Source organism: Lissotriton helveticus, chromosome 12, assembly GCF_964261635.1.
Source record: "Lissotriton helveticus chromosome 12, aLisHel1.1, whole genome shotgun sequence".
Taxonomy (NCBI): Eukaryota; Metazoa; Chordata; class Amphibia; order Caudata; family Salamandridae; genus Lissotriton; species Lissotriton helveticus.
In genome coordinates, this window is record NC_136073.1 from 877004365 (window position 1) to 877025634 (window position 21270).

General features: G+C 45.8%; 1 protein-coding gene across 1 annotated transcript in view; it reads left to right on the forward strand.

Annotated features, from left to right (window-relative positions):
• LOC144797683 (thialysine N-epsilon-acetyltransferase-like) overlaps positions 1–21270 on the forward strand; it is a 124220-nt gene that overhangs the window by 52488 nt on the left and 50462 nt on the right. Inside the window, exons 2-3 of the mRNA XM_078668407.1 lie at positions 9188–9239; positions 10207–10290. Of these exons, the coding sequence (XP_078524533.1) occupies positions 9188–9239; positions 10207–10290 (136 nt within the window). The remainder of the gene's footprint in view (positions 1–9187; positions 9240–10206; positions 10291–21270) is intronic.

Genomic DNA, 21270 nt, shown 5'->3' on the forward strand with positions numbered 1-21270 from the left:
ACCAATTCTACGCTGTTAAGTGCCACGAGATGCTGCTAATGCAGCAGTGCATATTAAAGTAAATTAAATTAACCTTAAACAGGGAGCAATGTATATTAAAGTATAGCAAATTAACCTTAAACAGGGCATTATGGGCCCTACTAAATTGGCGGCCATCACACAAGTGTTGACACAATTGTCACTATAAACAGCTCCCCTCTTCTAATTTGGCCTATAAACCTATTCGACTGGCTTTTTATTAAAGCTAACCCCAACCCATTACTCAATGACTGTCGAGCAACCTACTTCAGTCGTTCTAGTTCCATCCCGCCGTGGTCCCTGGAGACCCATCCTCTCTACTGCCTACTAGTCCCTTCCCTACCCAACCATCATGTTGAGTCCTGACTTATCCGGGTCTCGGGAAAACTCCTATACTATTGTCTACCCCCCAAAGCTCTCCTTAACCACCACTAAATCATTCAAGCACGCTACCCTAAAAAGACACCCTGAGACGCTGATATCCGACATGCGCTACTGCGCGGACATCGGCACAGTCATTAATGACCTTATCTTCTATTTCAGAAGAACCGCCTCCTGGCGAAAAACCATTGCGCACCTTCTCAATATTCGTTTAACCAGGAACATTCCACACGGCACTAAGCTCACAATAGCACCCTCCCCAACCTTGCGAGCTGACCTCACCATCACCCTCTACAAAAACGGCATAGTTCTAATCCAAGCCTCAAACTACAACCTCAATAAATTCTCAGACCTCTTCCCCCTTCTCAGAAACCACGTGCACAACTCCGATAGGATAACCAACACTCGCACCAATGACCCACAACCATGCCATCCTAACAGACCTAGCCATCCATATACCAGCCCTCCAAGGGTCTCCACTTCAGCTCATCCCCCCTATCATGTCTCCTGTCCCTGGCAGCAGAATTTCCCCTACACCTGTGATCTCCTCCCACCTAGTGCCCCCCTCTGTCGAGGAGACTGATACGCTCCCAATGTCCCCTGCCCCTGAGAGAGCCAGACCTCTAATGGCTCCCTCCACTGGTCACCCCGACCAAGGCACCAATAACAGAACCACCCCTCGACCTCCGAGCTCCTCCCCGCCAGCCATCCACCAGAATCGCAAGTTAAATACTCATCCTCCAAAGACCCCGGAGCCTGCTCTAGCCAATCCTCCCCTCCCACCGTCACATGCCCCCTCGAATGGTCCTGAAATTTCGAACCCACTCCCCTTCGTAACCCCTTTTTTATACTAATCTTGAAACTCTGCACTCCATAGCGGCTAAACTCACCCAGAGCATTCATAGCTCCATTCTGGACCTTATGAACCTCCTTCACCTTGCCGAGATCTCAGTGGCTAACCTCAAGCCACTGCATACTTCCCCCCCACCGAACACCGAGCCTCCCAAGCACCCTCTCCCGCTACCTCTGAGACATCTTCGCCCACGCAAACAAAGCTGCCTCCTCTCTGAGGAGAAATCCTGGGCTCTCGCACTCACCTACAACGCTCCCACCACCTCCTCTAATCCTCTAGACCTCACGGGAAACAAAATCCTAGCCATCCTCCAAGACCACAACTCTACCCCAGCCATCCCCCATCCGCTAAACACGAGTCCCGAACACCCCATCAGCACGGTCACCATCAACCCCAACAGGCCAGCTACCCTCCACAACGGAAGTGTGGTAAAAAGCAACCTGGCGCCTGTATTTCTATCCGCCCAGACTCCTGACTCTCCTCCAGACACCCCCTTATCTGGTCTTTTAATCAACTGCCATTCAGCAGTCAAACATGCCGCCGACATTGATGACCTCGTCCTGGACAAAAACCTTAACCTAGCCATACTAACTGAATCCTGGCTAAATGAATACTCAAATCAAATCAAATCAAAGATAGCTTTATTCGATTTTACATTAAAATCATAAAAGCAGATAGAGTAATTACATACAGTTAAATGATAACAATTGATTTAAAAAAGCTGTATACAGTACATAATTCGTGAATATCAAACACCCCTTGCTCCTAGGGTGCAGAGATAAAACAGCAGTCATAAAAATTTCAGTCAAACCATAGTCGATCTGCATCTAATAAAATATTTCAGGTACCTAGACACAGCGATAATAGTCATTTCATCAGATAAGGTCAATAGTTTAAATAAATCTGGTCTGCATTGTCTCAAGTTCCAAGTTTTAAGGAGAGGTAATAAATATATTTTCCGCCCCCACTCATAAAATCTACAAAATAAAACAGAGTGTATGGTTGATTGAGTGGAAGAATCGTCACACGGACAAGTCGGTAATTGCGATGACCAATCATTTTGGGCAGGAAAAGTTAACATCCTGAAAAAACTTCCAGTTCTCAAACGTGCTAGAAGCATTCTGCTATAACTTGTCTGATCAGGTGACAAATAGAGTGGTAGCCCAGAATTTTGCAACAGGAATTGATGATGAACAACAGAGGCCTTTTTGCTCTCAAGGTACCAACGCCGATCTTCCAGATGGGCAAGGCAAAGTTCTTTCAATGCCCGCCTGGCGAAATCGAAGACAGTGTCTCAGGGGAGTCATAAAATTCAAGGCGCCCGATATTCCTAAAAAATTCCTGAACATAAGACAGCCACTGGATCTTATTGGAACCTTCAAGTTTAATACAATCAGCAATATTCACCATGTTAAAAGCAGTTTCTGCTGTAGTCCAGATCTTATGCCACAACAACATAGGACTGATTTTAATTAGATCAGAAATAAAAGACAACGCTAATTCTTTGTGACAGACATAAGTGGAGGTGGAGCGGGGAACAGCGAGCAGGTAGCAGAGAAAACCATTTTCTTTTATTTGAATTTCATGGCAATCTGCAACCCCCCAGATTCCAGCTCCATATATAGCCGTCGATACACATTTCGCCTTATATATGTCAATCAAAATGCGTACTGGCCTGTCCCCCAGCTTATTTGCGAATTGCTTTAGAGCACCAATAGCCCGTGAAAAAGCTAGGTTCCTAGTCGTGATTGCTGATCTCCAGGTGCCCTTCTTATTAAAAACAATTCCTAAATAGGAAAAAGTATCGTTTAAGCCTATCTTAGATTTATCTAAATGAATATTACAAGTAATGTTTGCCGTTTTTGCGGAGCACATACTGAAGGTCTTTCCTATATTAATCCTAAGGCCCCTGTCTCCCATGTATGCCGCGAAGCTGGTTAAGGCCTTCTGAGGCCAATTTGTGTCCGGGCCATAATGACCGCGTCATCGGCATACAGGAAGATGGGGACACGTTCACCTTCAATTTGCGGGTAGTCCACCTCTAATTTTAATAAATGAATACTCTTCCCCATGCCTGGACCTATTAGTCCCACCCAATTACAACATCGCCAGACTGGATAGACCCTCCAATACGAAAGATGGAGGCATAGCCTGCATCTACCGATCCTCCCTGCGTGTCACAGAACTTGTAACGGACACCACCGACTCCTGCGAATACCTCGCACTCTCCGTCTGCAGCAACTCATTACACCTTTGTAACTTGCACATCTTTTACCACCCCACAGGTTCAAATGACGCTTTCACTGATCACCTCTTGGAAATCATGACAACGAAGATTTCCTCTAATGCCACAGAGGTCTTCCTGGGTGATTTCAACCTGCACTGGAATGACGCTAAAGATCCCTACGTCAACGCCATCAAAGACCTTCTAACTGACCAAGCCCTGACCCAAGCCTGTTCTAAGCCAACCCACTCAAAAGGAGCCATCCTTGACTGGATCATTTCTAAGGATTCCGCTGTCCAGCGTATCTCTATAGACCCTTGTGACTGGTCGGACCATCACTATATCTTTCATTTTACCCGGGACCTGCAAGACAAAGTCGTCTCAACCGGTGATTCCCAAACGCTGGACCAGAGACACTAAGAACCTAGACTTTATGAACCTTGAGGCTCGCTGCAAATCTGACCTATCCCCCCCCCTTGCACATAACCAAGGTTAGCGATCTCAATGAGCACTACTCATCATCGATTTCAAACATTCTGGACGACCTTGCCCCTCTAAAACTAAAAAGAACTCAAATCAAAGACAGAAACCCTTGGTTCACTGGCTCCCTCAACATGGAGAGGAAATCCCTACGACATTCTGAAAGAAACTGGAGACAAAACGTCTCCGCAATTCATCTAAAACTTCTGGAAGCACATCATCAATTGCAAAAAAGAATACTAAAGATCGGAAGTGGGGAACACCAAGAATAGACCCCAAAATCTCTTTGAACTGGTCAAATTCCAATCTAATAAACTGGCTAAAACACCAAAAGAATCCCCCAAATCGCTAATATCGTCAGATTAATTCTCCTCCTTCTTCGTTGATAAAATCACAGCATTAGGAATTGAACTCAGTACCACCACTTGCCCCCAACCCCCTCCTGTCCTGCCACACTCTTCCGCACCTACCATCCTGGCCTCTCCTAAAAACCAAGCCCGCTGGACTGACTTCGAATACTATAATGAAGACTGCATCTCAAAAATCCGCTCTACCTTAAAACCCAACAACCACTTCAATGACCCGCTACCTTCCAACTGCCTCGCCACTGCCTCCCAATCCATCGTTCCTTGCTGGACTACAATTATCAAAGCCTCTCTCCAACAGGGCTTGATCCCTGACACTTTGAAAGCCGGCCAAGTCCTCCCCATCTTGAAAAGCCTTCACTGGACCCAGCCTCCCCTGACAATTTCAGACCTATCTCCAATATCCCGCTACTAGCCAAAGTATTGGAGAAGTGTGTTCCACAGCAACTAAGCCAGCACATCAACAACTTCCACCTACTCAATGACTTCCAATCTGGATTCAGACCAGGGCACAGCACTGAAACTGCTATGCTCCACATCGTGGACGATGCCCTCCAAGCCCTAGACCAAGGCAAAACCTGCCTTCTAATCCTCCTTGATCTAGCCTCCGCCTTCGATACGGTCAACCATGAAAAACTACTTGAACGCCTCAAATTCAGGATGGGTCTGGATGGCGTGGTACTAGAATGGTTCAGGTCCTTCCTCCGCAACCGCTCTCAGAGATTCCTCATCAACGGCAAACTATCAGTTCCCACCCCGGTCACAGTCGGAGTCCCCCAAGGTTCAACCCTGTCCCCCACCCTCTTTAATCGTTACCTAGAGCCACTTAACGAAGTTCTCCGTTCCGCCAACATCTCCTACCATATGTATGCGGATGACACTCAAAGATACATCAACATCTCTTCGCTCAATGAGATCCTCTCCCTGAACGAGACCCTGAAACTAACTGTCCATAGGCTAGCCAATAACCAGCTCAAACTGAATGCAAAGAAAACTGAATTTCTCCTAATCTCCCCATCAAAAGCTAACCCGGAGATTCAGATGTGGATTAAGGCCATCACAGCCCGGAACTGCCCACTGACCATTGTGGACTCTGTCAAATTCCTGGGCATAATCCTCGACAGTAACCTGAATATGAGAGACCACGTTAATTCGATGGCTAAAGCAGCCAGATTCCACTTGAGCTACTTTTGTAAGCTGAAACCTTTCATCGACGCACCGGACTTAAAAATGGCAGTTCAAGCACTTGTCATCTCCAGACTGGAATACGGCTGCTCCACCCTCTCAGGATTACCTAAGTTCTCCTTAGCACCTCTAATAGCCTGCCTCAATGCGGCCGCCAGACTACTTACAGGTACCAGGAAGTAGGACAACCCCATTGTGTGCTGGAAGCAGGACGGGCCTGCTCGTCCCAGCACAGCAGGCTTAGCTTTTAAATGTAGACCCATCCTCACTAGCTAAGGTCACACATGTTGAAATTGACATTTGTCTTGATTGGCAGGGGACTGCTGCCAGACCACTCTGGACTGTAAATAAAAGGCTCCACAGCTCAACAAAGAACTTCAGAACTACCATGCTCTGCTGGTGCTTTTCTGGATGTTTGGAGCTGCATTGCCTGTTTTCTCTTGGCTGGTACCAGGTTTGGAAGTGCGGAGCTGCATTGCCTATTTCCTCCCGGCTGGAACTAAGTCTGGAAGAGTGGAGCTGCATTGCCTGCTCTCGGCTGGGACTTGGGGCCCGATGTAGGTAAAACTTATTTACCGATTCTTAATTACCGAATTTTACCGATTCGGTAATTAAGAATCGGTAAATATGAAGGGTGGACATGTAGGTCCATCCAGATGTGTTTTTTTACAGAATCGGTAAATATCTGTATTTACCGATTCGGTAAATACAGACCGGTAATGCTCCATTCATTCCTATGGGCTTTGAAGCCCATAGGAATGAATGGGGCATTACCGGTCGGTATTTACCGAATCAGTAAATACCGATTTTGACAAGGGTGCAGGGGGTGTCACTTTGACACCCTCTAGCACCCCCAAAAAAGGTTCAGGGGCCATGTGGCAGGCATACCTGCCCTAAGGGCAGGTCTGCCTGTCATATGGCACAGGTGTGCATGCACACATGTGCATGCACACCTGAATCGGTATTTTACCATCAAATATATTTGATGGTAAAATACAGATTCGGTAAGGGATGTGGGACTCAGAAGAGTCCCACCTACATATCAAAAATATCGAATAGGTAAAAATACCGATTCGGTATTTTACAGATTCGGTAAATTTACCGATCGGTAAATTTACCGAATCTGTAAAATATGTGGCCCTACATACCATTTTGTTACTACCGGTCGGTAACGGCTGAAAATACAGATTTTCGGCCATTACCGACCGACCTACATCGGGCCCTAAGTCTGGACGTGCAGAGCTGCATTGCCTGTTTCATCTCGGCTGGAACTAAGTCTGGAAGAGTGGAGCTGCGTTGCCTGTTTGCTCTGGGCTGGGACTAAGTCTGGATAAGTGGAGCTGCGTTGCCTGTTTGCTCTGGGCTGGGACTAAGTCTGGATAAGTGGAGCTGCGTTGCCTGTTTGCTCTATGCTGGGACTAAGTCTGGATGAGTGGAGCTGCATTGCCTGTTTCCTCTATGCGGGGACTAAGTCTGGATGAGGGGATCTGCATTGCCTGTTTGCTCTATGCTGGGACTAAGTCTGATGTTTAGAGCTGCATTGCCTGTTTCCTGTCGCCTGGGAACAAGTTTGGAAGAGTGGAGCTGCGTTGCCTGTTTGCTCTATGCTGGGACTAAGTCTGGATACGTGGAGCTGCGTTGCCTGTTTGCTCTATGCTGGGACTAAGTCTGGATGAGTGGAGCTGCATTGCCTGTTTCCTCTATGCTGGGACTAAGTCTGGATGAGGGGATCTGCATTGCCTGATTGCTCTATGCTGGGACTAAGTCTGATGTTGGATGTATGACGTTACAACGCATACTTTTACAACGCCTACCTTTACATCGCAACTTTTACAACGCATACCATTACAACGCATAATGCTTTTAGGTGCTGGATAGTGAATAGTTTAATTTACTATTCCAACTCCAGTCCCCGTGGATAGTAGGGAAGGTTATTGGATAGTAAATTAACCTATTCCCTATCCTAGAGCGCCCCCCAGAGCAATGCGTTGTAATAGTTTGCGTTGTAAAAATTGCGTTGTAATGGTAGTTCGTTGTAAAAGTTTCATTGTAAAGGTTGTTTCCCCTGATGTTTAGAGCTGCATTGCCTGTTTCCTGTCGCCTGGGACTAAGTTTGGAAGAGTGGAGCTGCGTTGCCTGTTTGCTCTATGCTGGGACTAAGTCTGATGTTTAGAGCTGTATTGCCTGTTTCCTGTCACCTGGGACTAAGTTTGGAAGAGTGGCGCTGCGTTGCCTGTTTGCTCTGGGCTGGGACTAAGTCTGGACATGCAGAGCTGCATTGCTTGTTTCCTCTAGGCATGAACAGAATCAGGATGAGTGGAACTGCATTGCCTGTTGGCTCTCAGCTGGGGCTAAGGGCCTTATTATGAGTTTGGTAGTCCGATGGACCGCCAAACTCATGGTGGCGGTGCGTCTACCGCCACACCGGTGGTCCAACCGCCCTATAACAAGTAGGGTGGTCAAACTGCAATGGGATCGCTGCTGCTGTTTGGATATGGATGGGCACAGAGATGGAAGGACAGAATGAATGGTGAAAGACTGAATGACGGATGAAAGAATTAATAGATGACAGAATGTCATTTTGAAATAGTGGATATCAGGGGTTTGATGGAAGGATGAATGGCTAGGTCCTTGGACAAGAGAGCTCTTCTGGGGAGGGTGTGATGACTTACTTTGCTTTCTTGGTGCAATAAGAGCTTTAATTCAAAGTGGGAGGTATTTAGATTTCTGGCTACTCCCTTGCCTATGTGTTACTATTCTGTATTTGCTGTGTGCTTATGTGTGGGATCTATACACCTTGCATATGACATTTTGAGTGAAACCCAACTGCCACTTGAATATTACACTAGTAATTGTAAATGTTTGCATGTTTTGTTTTAAGTGTAAGGTTTTAGGGAGAGCCTCATAGTGCCATGAGCTGTGCTTGAGATGTATATTGTGTTTGAAGCAATAGGCAAGGCGTCAAGAATGTTCTATGTAATAGTGTATGGACAAGGCCTTCTTTAAGAAAGTTGCAGGGAAAAGCACCTTTGTGACTTCCATCAGCTGCAAAGTCCTTATAAGAAAAGTCAGATTCCATATTTTAAGTTCTACTTGCTGAAACACCCATAATACGTTCCCTATAGTGGGTTCATCACAGCAATCATCCCTTTAGTTCACCTATGCGTGCCGCTTTACGTCTCACAATGGCACTAAGATATGAGATGCTAGTAACAAAGTCTATCAGCCAAAGACCAACGAATATGTGTGACAGATGGGAGACTTAAGGGCCCTTCTTCACATTCTGCGGTGGGGGGGGGCTTCATTTTGTGTTATGCCACTGCCCCTTAGTAACAATGTCTTAACTGGTCCTATAGAAATATGTCCCTACAAAAGTGTAAACCTGTATTTAAATGTATGAATCCTGCTATACTCACTTTCTACCTATTGGAGTGCTGTCTAACTTTCTCTTTTAACTCAAACTCAGCTTATTTGGAAGCAGGTGCTTCACATTGACTTTACCTTTAAATCCATGTTGTGGGAGGGAGATTTATTTAGTACTTAAGATGTTTAGCCAGTAGACGTGTTTGAGTCTGACTGTGTGGAGCCTTGTGTATTTGCAATCTTAGCTTTGAAGATCTGCCATCTCATGTTGGCATTTCAGGATAAAGTCTGATGTTTTTTGTCTCTATTTATTTTTAGGAACTGGCTGAATATAACAAACAAGCCAATAAGGTCCAAATCACAGAGGAAGGTAAGATTGAAACACGTTTGGTGAGCCGTGGAAAGGTCCTGTGCCAGGGGTGGGGGGGTCAGTGGGGGGCTCTGCCGTGGAATGCTTCATTGTAAAACCAATGGGTGCTTCCAAGCTCTTACACCAGCCTTCCCTTGGCCCCAGAGAGTGTCAAACCAAGCCACACCAGTCTTGTTGGAGCACAGAGGTACTCAGTTACCTGGACCTGTGGCCAGTGGAAATGTATGAATTATGAAATGTTTGATTTTTGCTTGGAATTGCGTATTTTGCTAGTAATAGTTGGGTTTTGACTTTCCCATCATTATCTGGACATTGGCACGATAACCTTGCGAACATAGATGTGGAAAATGTTTTGTGTCCTAGAATACCAGTTATGTGGCTGCCAACAGAGCATCCTGTAATGTCATATGTTAAGAAATTAATTATTAGTTCATTAATCAATTAAACTCACCATCCCCTCATTTTCTCTGTAGCTCGTGAGTCACATAGCCCAGAGTCCGATTGTTCACATTGTCTCTGGACATGACTTATATTGCCTGGTTGGACAAGTACAGCATTTATAGGGTGTACTAGGTGGGTTTCCAGGCACTTGACTGGTGACATATTAAGCAGGGCTGTGACTCCTTAGTGCTGTGGTATATATCCTAGATTGGTCCTTGAAGGTGAGAGCAATACTTTATTTCCAAGATTCCCCCAGGAGATAAGATGAATCTAGAAGGAACCATCAATGCACTGAGAGGTGAACCTGAAATTGTACGGCCATGGTGGCTCCAGTGACCTCATCGGAGACACCTGCCCTAAATGATGTATCGTCATGAACTCAGGACATCATGTCCACGTTTCAAGGATCTCGCGACTCACGCCCACTCACTAATGACCACCTTGTCCTTCTTTCTTGATACAGCCCATGCATCAACGATGGTGGACCTTCTCTGTCTCACTGTTGTTTATGTGTCTGTCTTTCCAGTGCTGAAGAAAGACGGCTTCGGTGACAACCCCTTCTACAAGTGCTTTGTGGTGGAACTCTGCTCTGGACAGAAAAGTAAAGAAGGTACAAGCAAGGCTGCTCTTACGTCACTTTACCCTAAGCTACACCCCCACCTACAGTTCCAGGCAGGGCACCCCCTCTGCCAGGGCTCCGCAGTGCTAACTTGATGTACACCCTGTAATTCCCCCACTTACATCTCTGCCAGGGCGCCACAGTGCTAACTTGATGTACCCGGTATAATTCACCCACTTACATCTTTGCCAGTGTACCACAGTGCTAACTTGATGTACCTAGTATAATTCCCCCACTTACATCTCTGCCAGTGCCCCCACTAACCAACTTCAGCATCACCCCTTGCTATTCTTGTACTGAGAGACCCACTCACACCCTTGACTTACCTCTTCACCTCTAAGTAAGTTACCACACACCTTGCTGCTTGTGTGCGAATGCCCACACACAACCCTGCTCACTCCCCCCCCCCCCTTCACCCTGACTGGCAGCATCTCTTGCTTTATGGTACTACCATCTACAGGTTTCCCGATGCACCCCAAAGGGAAATGTGACCCCAAGCTGGTCCACCAGCCCACACTGTTCCACTAACTGGGCCTCCATAATTCGCCCAGCACACCTTGCGTTATAGTTGACCCCACTGCAGTAGGAACCCACACCAAGCTCTACCAATGCACCCCACCCTGCCCCTCATGCCTTTCCAGGGGTGTGGGCCTTGTACAGCCCCCTCAAGGCACCTCATACTTACCTGCTATTCAGGTACTGGGACCCAAACAGCTTTATCAATGCTTCTCTGCTCTGACCAGCAGCACCGCCCCCCACTGTAGCGTCCTTTGCGCAACCTGGAGCACCTGATGCTATTCTAGCTCTGGGACCCCCTCAGAACACACCCGGGCATCACAAAGTCACCTGCTGCATTCCCTGCCATTCTAGTAAGGGACCCCCACATTGTTCATCCAGCACACTTCTGGCCTGGCCTACTTCACTACCCTCCAATTCTAGCCCTGGGACCTCATCGCTAGGATGGACCTCTCAGTGGTATCTTTATCACACCAATACTGATGCACATACACTGTCCAACTATCACTTCAGTCCTAACCAGCATCTCCCTGGATATTAAAATACTGTCCCACCCACACAGCTTTCCCAGAGTATTCTCCGCTTCACCAATGCGCCTTAATATGATCGGTAGGGCACCCAGAATTCCTACAGACGGCCAACAAGATTCTCGTAAGTGGAAGTAAATATCAATAGAATTTCATAAAAATGTGCCTAATGAGAAATATCTCAAAGGGGGGTAATTTTTACCTAGTTCTTCCCTCTTCACTGGTTATGGAGTGAGACGTGTGATGATTAATGGTATTACAGCACATATTGTTAGAGCCTATATAAGAGGTTGTTGTGAACGTAAAATCTCTGAGTTCTCTATTAATTGATAAATGCTCTGTTGGATAATATTGTCAGGTAACAGTGCCTACAAGGGATTCTTTTTGGGGGAAAGTCTTAGGTAGTCTTAGAAATAAATTATCTTAAGCCCTAATTAGTGGCTTATTGTAAATGAATTGCAAAGTTAATGATTATACTTCAAAGTGAATCTATCGCAAAACATAAAGAAGCACAACAGAATTAAACAATACAGAACGGGTATATACTTTTAGAGAACAAATTTAGGTAAATAAAACAGTGTTATGCAAAAGGGTACAAAAATACAACTCACATATAAACAAAAGAGACTGAGATGGACATTCTTGATTCCAACTATTTTCTCATGAGCACTTTTGCCATAACCCATTTCACATATTAGAAAACAGGGAAATCATGATTGAGTATACAATGAACAATTCCTGAGATGATGGTTACAATGAAAATGGGTTGGATTGTCGAGGTTTTGGTCTTGCTTGTGATAAAATCTATAAGACCTTCTTCAGGACAAAATGCTCTTACGTGGGTTGAAGACCCCTATGTGGATGGAATAATCCAGAAAGTGGTACATCAATTAAAGATTTCATAGGTTAAAAAGTGAAACACCTGTGATGAAAAAGAATAATTTTTTGTATGTGGCTAGAAAGAAATTTTAAAAAACCCAAATCCTGATATTACCGGATATGGTGATTTATTGATATAGAATAAGTGAAACCTTCACCAACTTAATACAAAAAGCAAGTTGCAAGAACTTACTGGAAATTAAGAACATAACCATATTTTCAAAAGCAAAGAGCGATTCAATTCAGGGATGGAGAATTGATAATACTCTTAAGAATATACAATGGAAGAGTAGGGTTTAAAACGTAATACTGTTCTTAAACAAGATGACAGTGACTCAAACTAAGTCCTTCTTTTACATTTTAGGTGAAAGAAAACTATCGAGAGAGTTATGGGCAATGCTGCCCATCAGCTACAGACTCCTTGATGATTATTATACACATTCTAAGATTTAGGGAGAATAAATCTAGGGCCGGTTGTTTAAGCAGCTTAATTGAATTTCAGAATGGGTGACCACGTTATAATTAATACCCATCTTAAGCTGCAGATTTCATTAAATTCATGCCAGGAAACAAAACATAATTTTCCTGACTATTAAACTTTATCAAATCCGAAAATGCTTTACCCAAATTATTATGCTATATGGAACGTATCAATTCATTAAAAGCTGAACCCCTACGGGAGAGAGGCTAGTGTTAAAGAAAAAGGTTTGCTGAGGAAATTATATAGTAGTGATCATCATGCTAGAGACCTCTAGGATAAAATGGCCCCCAATGGTGTGTATCAGTTTGCTTACCAGGTCTTACGTAGTGGTGACCTTCGTATTACAAGCGTTCACCACACGGCTATAGCAGTCTTTCTTAATGGATAACACTCTCTCCAAGTTCAGACGAGTAGTGTTGCAAACAGGCAACTTTCGGACTCCGGAGCAAAATTAAACGAGCCGAGTGTGTGTACACGTTGCTCAACCAACTTAGCGTGCACTCAGTAGGCCTGGGCAGTAAATTCCGTTCCACTCGCGGAATTTGCAGAATTCAGGTAATTTCGTGTTCCACGGAGAACGCGAAATTGCCCAAAATTCTTCGTTCCGCGACTTCCCGAAATTATTTGCTTGTTCGCGTTCTCAAATGCGTGTTTGCGAGATATATCCCCCCGAGCACGCAAACAGTGATTGCGAACAGTAAAAAAGCATCGCGAACAAGCAATTCCGCGCATTTGCAGAATTTCTGTGTGTTCGTGGAGATTTTTACCATTTCGTGGAGATTTGCGTAACGCGATTACGCAAATTCCGCCCTCCCCTAGCACTCAGGCACGACGTCTAGCTGTACTCACTTAGTCAAACATCGCCGGAGTAGTGTAGGCACTGTTACCTGACATTGAGTTTGTGTTACCCAAGCCTCCAAGAGTTTATTGGGTTGGCCATTTTCCCTCTCAGTACTGTTGGATAATATGTCACAAACATTAGAAGGGCTGATGCCGGCAGCCAAGGCTCTCGCACAAAGAGCCGCGTGTACTGCTAGAATACTAGGCAATCGCAAAGTAACTGATCCAGTGGAATCAGGGAGTAGGGTAGGTAAGAAAGAAACACTTATCTTAAGGCACTCAAATACCCTGTATGCAAATCCAGAATTTGGGTATACAGAGTCCCAACAACTATTGTCAGTTATAAGAAATATAGATATTACCAATATACAGCATAAAAAGCAACTATCTGTACTGCCCACCCTAGGCTTTTTGGAGTGTGTTCCTCACAGGATGACGTTGACAAGCTCCACAACAGCGGCCAATGAGAAGACAGTGAGAACAATGGAGTACTAGGGTGAATCTGAAGAGTGGAGAAAGTAGGAGTCAAACTGTATCCTGGCGCATCAGAGAAGGTAAGTACCCGAAGGAACAGTGAACAGGGAGGGAGAGGTGTGGTGCCGCGGCCAGGGCAACTGATGCTGGAATCTGGGGATCACGGTTCAAGTGCCGGTGGCAGATCAGTCCAGCACCATGTGATTCTGGGCAATAGCTTGCTTAATCTTCCCGACGGCCCCCAGCGCCTGGAGACCTTTACGGGTGATTGTTCGCGCTTTACAAATGTGGATTATCATTATTATTAACAAAACCAAGGTACTCAGAAGAGGAAACTGGATGCTAAATGGGACAGGATGCTGAGAAACCTCACCTGGGGAATATTTACAAAGCAGCGTCTTATGCTAGCTCTGCTGGTCTTGACCATAAAGTTACTGTCTCAGTGGTCGGTGCCACATTGAGAAGGAAAAAATACATTGACGCTTAGTGAAAACGCTGCCATCTTGGATTGGGAAACATGCAGAGACAATTTCCAATAACTTCAGGCTGTGCATACTGTGTGGAACCTGCAGGGCTGTTGTTTCTCACAAGATGTAGTGGCAACCAAGAGGCCCCATCCTTTGCAGCCATGCCAGAACATGCCATCATATTGTGTTTTGTTCTTGTAAAAGGGGAAGGTGGCACTCTAGTTAGATGGTGAGTATGTGCATAGTTTAGAACTTGGCGCTGTCGTTCAATGGTGAGTTATCACACAGTTCCTGACAATGTCTCAGCAAGTAGACAATTTTCTGTTATAATTACTTCCACCATGTTGTCCTTGTGGCAGGGGAAATTATGCCCGTGGATACAAAACTGGTGCAGAATCTTCAAAGTGAAGGACTTCCAACTTCCTTAACAAATTTTAGGAATGTGTGTTACCCACCTAACTTAAAAAAATATTAGAATTGCTCAAAGAGAAGGCTCAAATGGCAATGAGGTTTTCTGCCCAGGCACCCTGATATATTGCAATATATTGTCTAGACACTTCAGGTGCAGTCCCAATCACCTGTCCTTCAGGGTGGAAGACTGGGAGAACCTCATTTAATTTATAATAATCTCCTGATTGGTTTGGGGCTGCTCAGACTTTTCTTTTTCTGTATCTTGCATAATCTTATGTTTGTGCTGTACTAATAATTTAGGGGTATGTGTATTAAAACCCATTTTGCGAGTCCTTAATTTTTGGGAATCGCTATTAAGGACTCACAAAATGGAATGTATGTAGGAATCGCAATATTAATTGTGATTCCTCAATATTCCTTAATTGCGGATTGCAAATTGTGATTCGCAATTAAGGAATAGTTTCCCATTAATTCCTATGGGCCTAGAGACCCATAAGAATGAATGGGAAGACATTCACAATTTGCCAGTATCCATTAGGTACTCGCAAATTACGAATGCAATTTCAAGGGTGCAAGGGTGCCAAAAGGACACGCTGTTGCACCCCTGAAATATGTATGTGTGCAAATGTTGCGTACAAACATGCCCTAAGGGCATGTATCTGCGCCACATGGCACTTTGAAAAATGCATAAATGTGCATTTTTCAAAGAATTCACAAATTACCACCAACTTGTAGTTGGTGGTAGTTTGCAATTTGGTATGCGAAAATCTCACAAATTGGGTGCTTCATGTATCGCATTTAAGGAATCGCAATTTGTGATTCCTTAAATGCAATAAAAAAATAGGGAATCGCAAATTTTGCAATTTCCTATTTTGCGATGCCCTTTTAGGACGATACATTACAAAAGGCCTTTTCCCGTTCGCTAACGGGGCGATTCTAAGAATCGGCCCGTTTGCGAACGGGAAAAGTGCTTGCTACATATGCCCCTTATTTCTATTCTGATAGCGTCTCGAGGCAGTTCAGTTTGCATTGGGGCACCTTTCATCAAATTCATAATACGTATTTCAATGATATCCTTGAAAATTAGCAATTCCTCCCTGAAAGGCAACTGGAAATTGATAAAGGCAGTTAAAGCAATTTGCTAACCGTGATCAGGAAGCCTATTTTCAAATTTAACCCACACTCTTCTTTTGAGCCCTAGTTAGGAGTACCAACTTCTGGTGTTGAGTGATGTGTCTTGAAAGTGGACCGCTGATGCAGGATAGTTCACTCGTTCAGGTCCTACAGCATCTAGTTTAGTGGTATCCACCATCTCTTTCAGTCAGAGGTCTAGCAGGACTGGTCTGGTAAGACTAGTGAGTAGCGGAGAGTCCTTAAAGGTCGTTCTTACATGGACGCGTGAAGGGAAGGAAGCCATTTCAGGCCTTTGGGGTTGTTAATCTTAAAACCTAGACAAACCAGAGCTCCTCCAAGTGCTGGTGAACAGTGTCTGTATATTCTGCCTGCTAAGGTAGGCGAGTAAAATGGAACTGCATCCCTCTTGTGGTTCATATTGCTCAAAATGTTATAAAATCAATCAATCAAAGCATTTGTATAGCGCGCTACTCACCCGGAGGGTCTCAAGGTGCTTGGGGGAGGGGGGTCCGCTACTGTTCGAACAGCCAGGTCTTGAGTTTCTTCCTGAAGGAGAGGTGGTCTTGGGTCAGGCGGAGGTGGATGGGTAGGGAGTTCCACGTCTTGGCAGCCAGGTAGGAGAAAGATCTTCCTCCCGTTGTGGCTCTTCGGAAGCGGGGAACGGCGGCGAGGGCGTGGTTGGTCGATCGTAGCTGGCGGGTGGGAGTGTAGAAGGCCAGATGGCCGTTGAGGTATCTGGGGCCTTGGTTGTGGAGAGCTTTGTGTGCGTGGGTGAGGAGTCGGAACGTGATTCTCTTGCTGACGGGGAGCCAGTGCAGGTCTCTCAAGTGTCTGGCGATGTGGCTGTGTCGGGGGATGTCCAGGATGAGTCGTGCTGAGGCGTTCTGGATGCGTTGGAGTCTTTTCTGAAGTTTGGCTGTGGTTCCGGCGTAAAGGGAGTTGCCGTAGTCCAGCCGGCTGGTGGCGAGGGCATGGGTGACCGTCTTCCTGGTTTCGGTGGGGATCCACCGGAAGATCTTGCGCAGCATGCGTAGGATGTTGAAGCATGACGAGGAGACGGCGTTGACTTGTCTGGTCATTGAGAGGGAGGAGTCCAGGATGAAGCCCAGGTTGCGTGCGTGGTCCGTTGGTTTGGGTGCGTTGCCCAGGGCAGGGGGCCACCAGGATTCGTCCCAGGCGGAGGGTGATGATCCTAGGATGAGGACTTCCGTCTTATCTGAGTTCAGTTTCAGGCGGCTGTTCCTCATCCACTCGGCTACGTCCTTCATCCCTTCATGTAGGTTGGTTCTGGCGGTTGTGGAGCTAAAATGGAGCTAAGCGATGCACCAGTTTGTTTCGAACAAGTTAGATTTGTGGGTTCTATGGCCAAAAAAGCTGGCGATTCACAGGACAGGAAGAACTATTTTGATTTCAATATGATCTAGAAATGAACTAGGAAGTGCAGAATTTCTGTTCCTAACCTGGCAGGGGCAGTTCCAGGATTTAAAGTGAAATTGTCATAAAATGCTTTAATTTAGAACCAAATCTCTTCTAAAAGGTGGGAGCACTATCCTAGTCTGTCTTTGCTGTTAATCATAAAGGAAAGACTATAGGAGAGCCAGAAGCAACTTGCCATTAACATGCATGCTTTACTCGGTCGTGCACGTGCGTAGGGAAGTGTGCAGGCGTGGTGTGCCTGCCGTACCAGATGCAAGGGAGGGCGCTGCTGGGAACATCAACCCAGGCGTTGCCTGGAAGCATCAGGTAGATTCACCTGTGGTTCAAAGCCCAGACCAGGATGCACACCACCCTTAACAACTTGCCTACCTCTGTACCTCCATCAGCCATGAAACCCAAGGATAACAGGCTGGCATCACACGGTGAACAACCTTTACAACGCAACTTTTACAACGTAGTGCCTTTACAATGCGGTATTTACAACGCAAACCATTACAACGCATTGCGCTGGGGGGCGCTCTAGGATAGGGAATAGATTTAATTTACTATCCAACACCTTCCCTACTATCCACGGGGACTGGAGTTGGAATAGTAAATTAAACTATTCACTATCCAGCACCCCAAAGCGCTATGCGTTGTAAAGGCATGCGTTGTAAATACCGCGTTGTAAAGGCATGCGTGGTAAAAGCATGCGTTGTAATGTCATACATCCGCATCACACATTCATCTGCTAAATATAGTCCGTATTTTTTGTGGTTTTTATATTGTATTGCATCATTTATGTAGCGCTTACTACCCCCATGTGGGACGCTGAAATGTTTGTCTACATGCTACACCATGTAGGATGTGTGGTTGGACGGATGTTGTTTTTGTTTTGATCCTATGTAGGAAATGTTTCGATGTCATGCGTGATGACCACCAAGGTGGGGTTATCGTGTTCTGGGACACAGCACGTTGGAGGAGGAAGTGTAAGAGATAGACGCACAGTTTTATGGTTGTTAGTAAGTTGCTAGCTTTGGGCAGCTCTCCAGGTCCCCTTTACTGTATTTCACATGATGTAGTCTGCTTAGCTGGTTAAGGCACTGGTTGTCTAATCTAAGAATTTGTGTATAGTTGTGGTCCTGAGCTGGTATGGTACGAGGAAGAGAGGAAAGCAGAGATCTGTAGGGAGGGGCATTTTTATTATCATCCCATATCTGTGTGTTTATGTGTGTTGTAAAGATGCTTCTTGCTGATTATTTTTGCCACGCATTGTCTTACAGCTGACACCATGTAAGTAAAAAAAATAAGCTCTCAATAGGTAACCATCAAGTGGTCTTATTAGGAGCAGCGTGTCTCAGCCCTCAGGAAGGTGGGTACAAATTGCGAAGTAGGGCACAATAGGGTGGTGAAACGAAAACCCAGAAATCTGTCCTACATGGCTCCAGCCCCTTTAGTAAAAGCAAAGACCTCAGGAAACGCTTCACAACGGCTGCAGGGCCAGATGTGCTTGCAAAATACTGATCTCCATTTACAACAGTAGTCATTTTCTGAACTGACCTTTGCACAAATGTGGCCAGCCAGCGGGGTGTATGGGTGTCCACGCCATGTATATTAGATGTGCCATGGAGCAGCGCTAGGTGGACGGATGGGGGGACGTTTATTTATTTATTTATTTAGACATTTATTAAGCGCACAGCTACCCCCAACGGGGGTGTCCCGGCGCTGAGGAATGCAGCTCAGGGGAGAGAAATTTTTATTGACCCGCAAAGAGAAAGGTTTTCAGTTTGCCCCTGAATTGAGACTCGACGTCAATGAGCCGAAGGCTGATGGGGAGTGAGTTCCAGAGTTTTGACACCACCACCGCAAATGCTCTGCCACCCTTTCTTACTAGACGGAATCTAGGGGTAAGTAGAAGATGCAGATGGTTAGACCTGAGATTAAGGGAGGAGTGGACTGGTTTTAATCTTTGCTTCAAATATTTTGGGCCTTTTCCGTTAAGAGCCCTAAAAGCAAGGACCAGGGCCTTAAACTTGACACGGTCCGTGATCGGGAGCCAATGTAATTTCTTCAAGTGGGGGGAGATAGAATGACGATAAGGGACTTTGCAGATCAACCTAGCAGCGGCGTTCTGCACAATCTGCAGCCTATGGAGGAGGTAAGCTGGTAGTCCCACAAACAGGCCATTCGCATAGTCCAAATGCGAAGTGATCAGGGCATGTATCACAGTCTTCAGCGCTTCCGTCGGGAGGAAGGGGGAAATTTTCTTTATCATGTGAAGTTTCCCGAAGCATGCTGAGGTGACTTTCTGGATGTGAGTTTTAAAAGATAGATCATTGTCAAATTGGACTCCAAGATTGCGAGCCACTTTTACCGGAATAGGAGGGGGGTTAAGTTCCTGTGGCCACCAGATGGAAGGCGACCACGGGACAGTTTGATTGAAAAACAGCACCTCCGTCTTGTCGGTATTAAGTTTTAGCGTGTTGGCGGTCATCCAGGCCACAATATTGGAGAGACAGATTTTAAAATTTTCAGAGCCAGCAAGTGAGTTATCTCGGAGGGAGACCATAAGCTGCGTATCGTCAGCGTAGGATATTACTCTAACCCCCAGAGACTCAATCAGCTTTGCCAAAGGTGCCACGTAAATATTAAAAAAGAGAGGGCTGAGGGCAGATCCTTGGGGCACGCCACAGCCTAGCGGTTTCCTGTCCTTCGACCAGAAAGGATGGCACCAGACTTGTTGAGTGCGATCAGTAAGAAAGGAAGAAATCCAGGCAAGTGGAGGGCCACCAATTCCTAGCTCTTGTAGTCTACTCAGGAGAATGGCATGGGAGACCGTGTCAAAGGCTGCGGACAGGTCGAGGAGCACAAGCATGGCTACCTCTCCCCTGTCCACAGTCTCGCGCACGGTCTCCGCCACCTCCAACAGGGCCGTCTCCGTGCTATAACCGGTCCTAAAGCCGGATTGTGAATCGTGTAACAGACCATTGCTTTCAACAAAGTCCGAAAGTTGTTCTTGCACAATTTTTTCCAACACTTTGGCCGGCTTAGGTAGGAGAGATATCGGCCGATAGTTACTGAGCACAGCAGGGTCAGCGTCAGATTTTTTCAGCAAAGGAACAAGAGTTGCCTGCTTCCAGGTCTCCGGGAACTGGCCCGAGGCCAGAGAAGAGTTCCATATAGACAGGAGGGGCTGAATAATCGCAGGGGCGACTGTGGAGAAGACTTGAGCGGGCATAAGGTCTAAGGGTGAACCAGATTTACAAAGTTGAAGTTTCTTCATTGCCGTATCCAAGGTGATAGGTTTAAAAGCCCTAAGCCCACTGACCTTGGGCGTGAGATCACTGGGCGGTAGGCATGTTATGTCTGAATTATTTACTGCCTTAAATGAGGCATAGATGAGGGCAATTTTCTCATGAAAATAATCAGACAGATTATCGCAGAGTTCTTGGCAAGGTTCTGTTTTACGCAGAAGGGCTGCGGGATTGGTGAAGTCTTTCACCACTTGAAAGAGTACCTTAGCCGAGTTGTCTGCCGATTTGATTTTATTGGAGAAATACTCCCTCATACTAGTTTGTTTAAGTTTGTGAAACTTTTTCAGTGCCACCCTATACAATAGTTTGGCGGCTGGGTCATAGGAACGCCGCCAAAGGCGTTCCAGTCTTTTACATTTACTTTTTTCTTCCCTCAACAGCTGGGAGAACCAAGGGGCAGAAGGTTTGGTTCTGGCTGAGGAAAGAACAGTGAGAGGGGCGATGTTTTCAAGGGCCACCGTCAGACATTGATTCAAATTGGCGACATCCTCATCAATGTTAGTGGAGGGTTG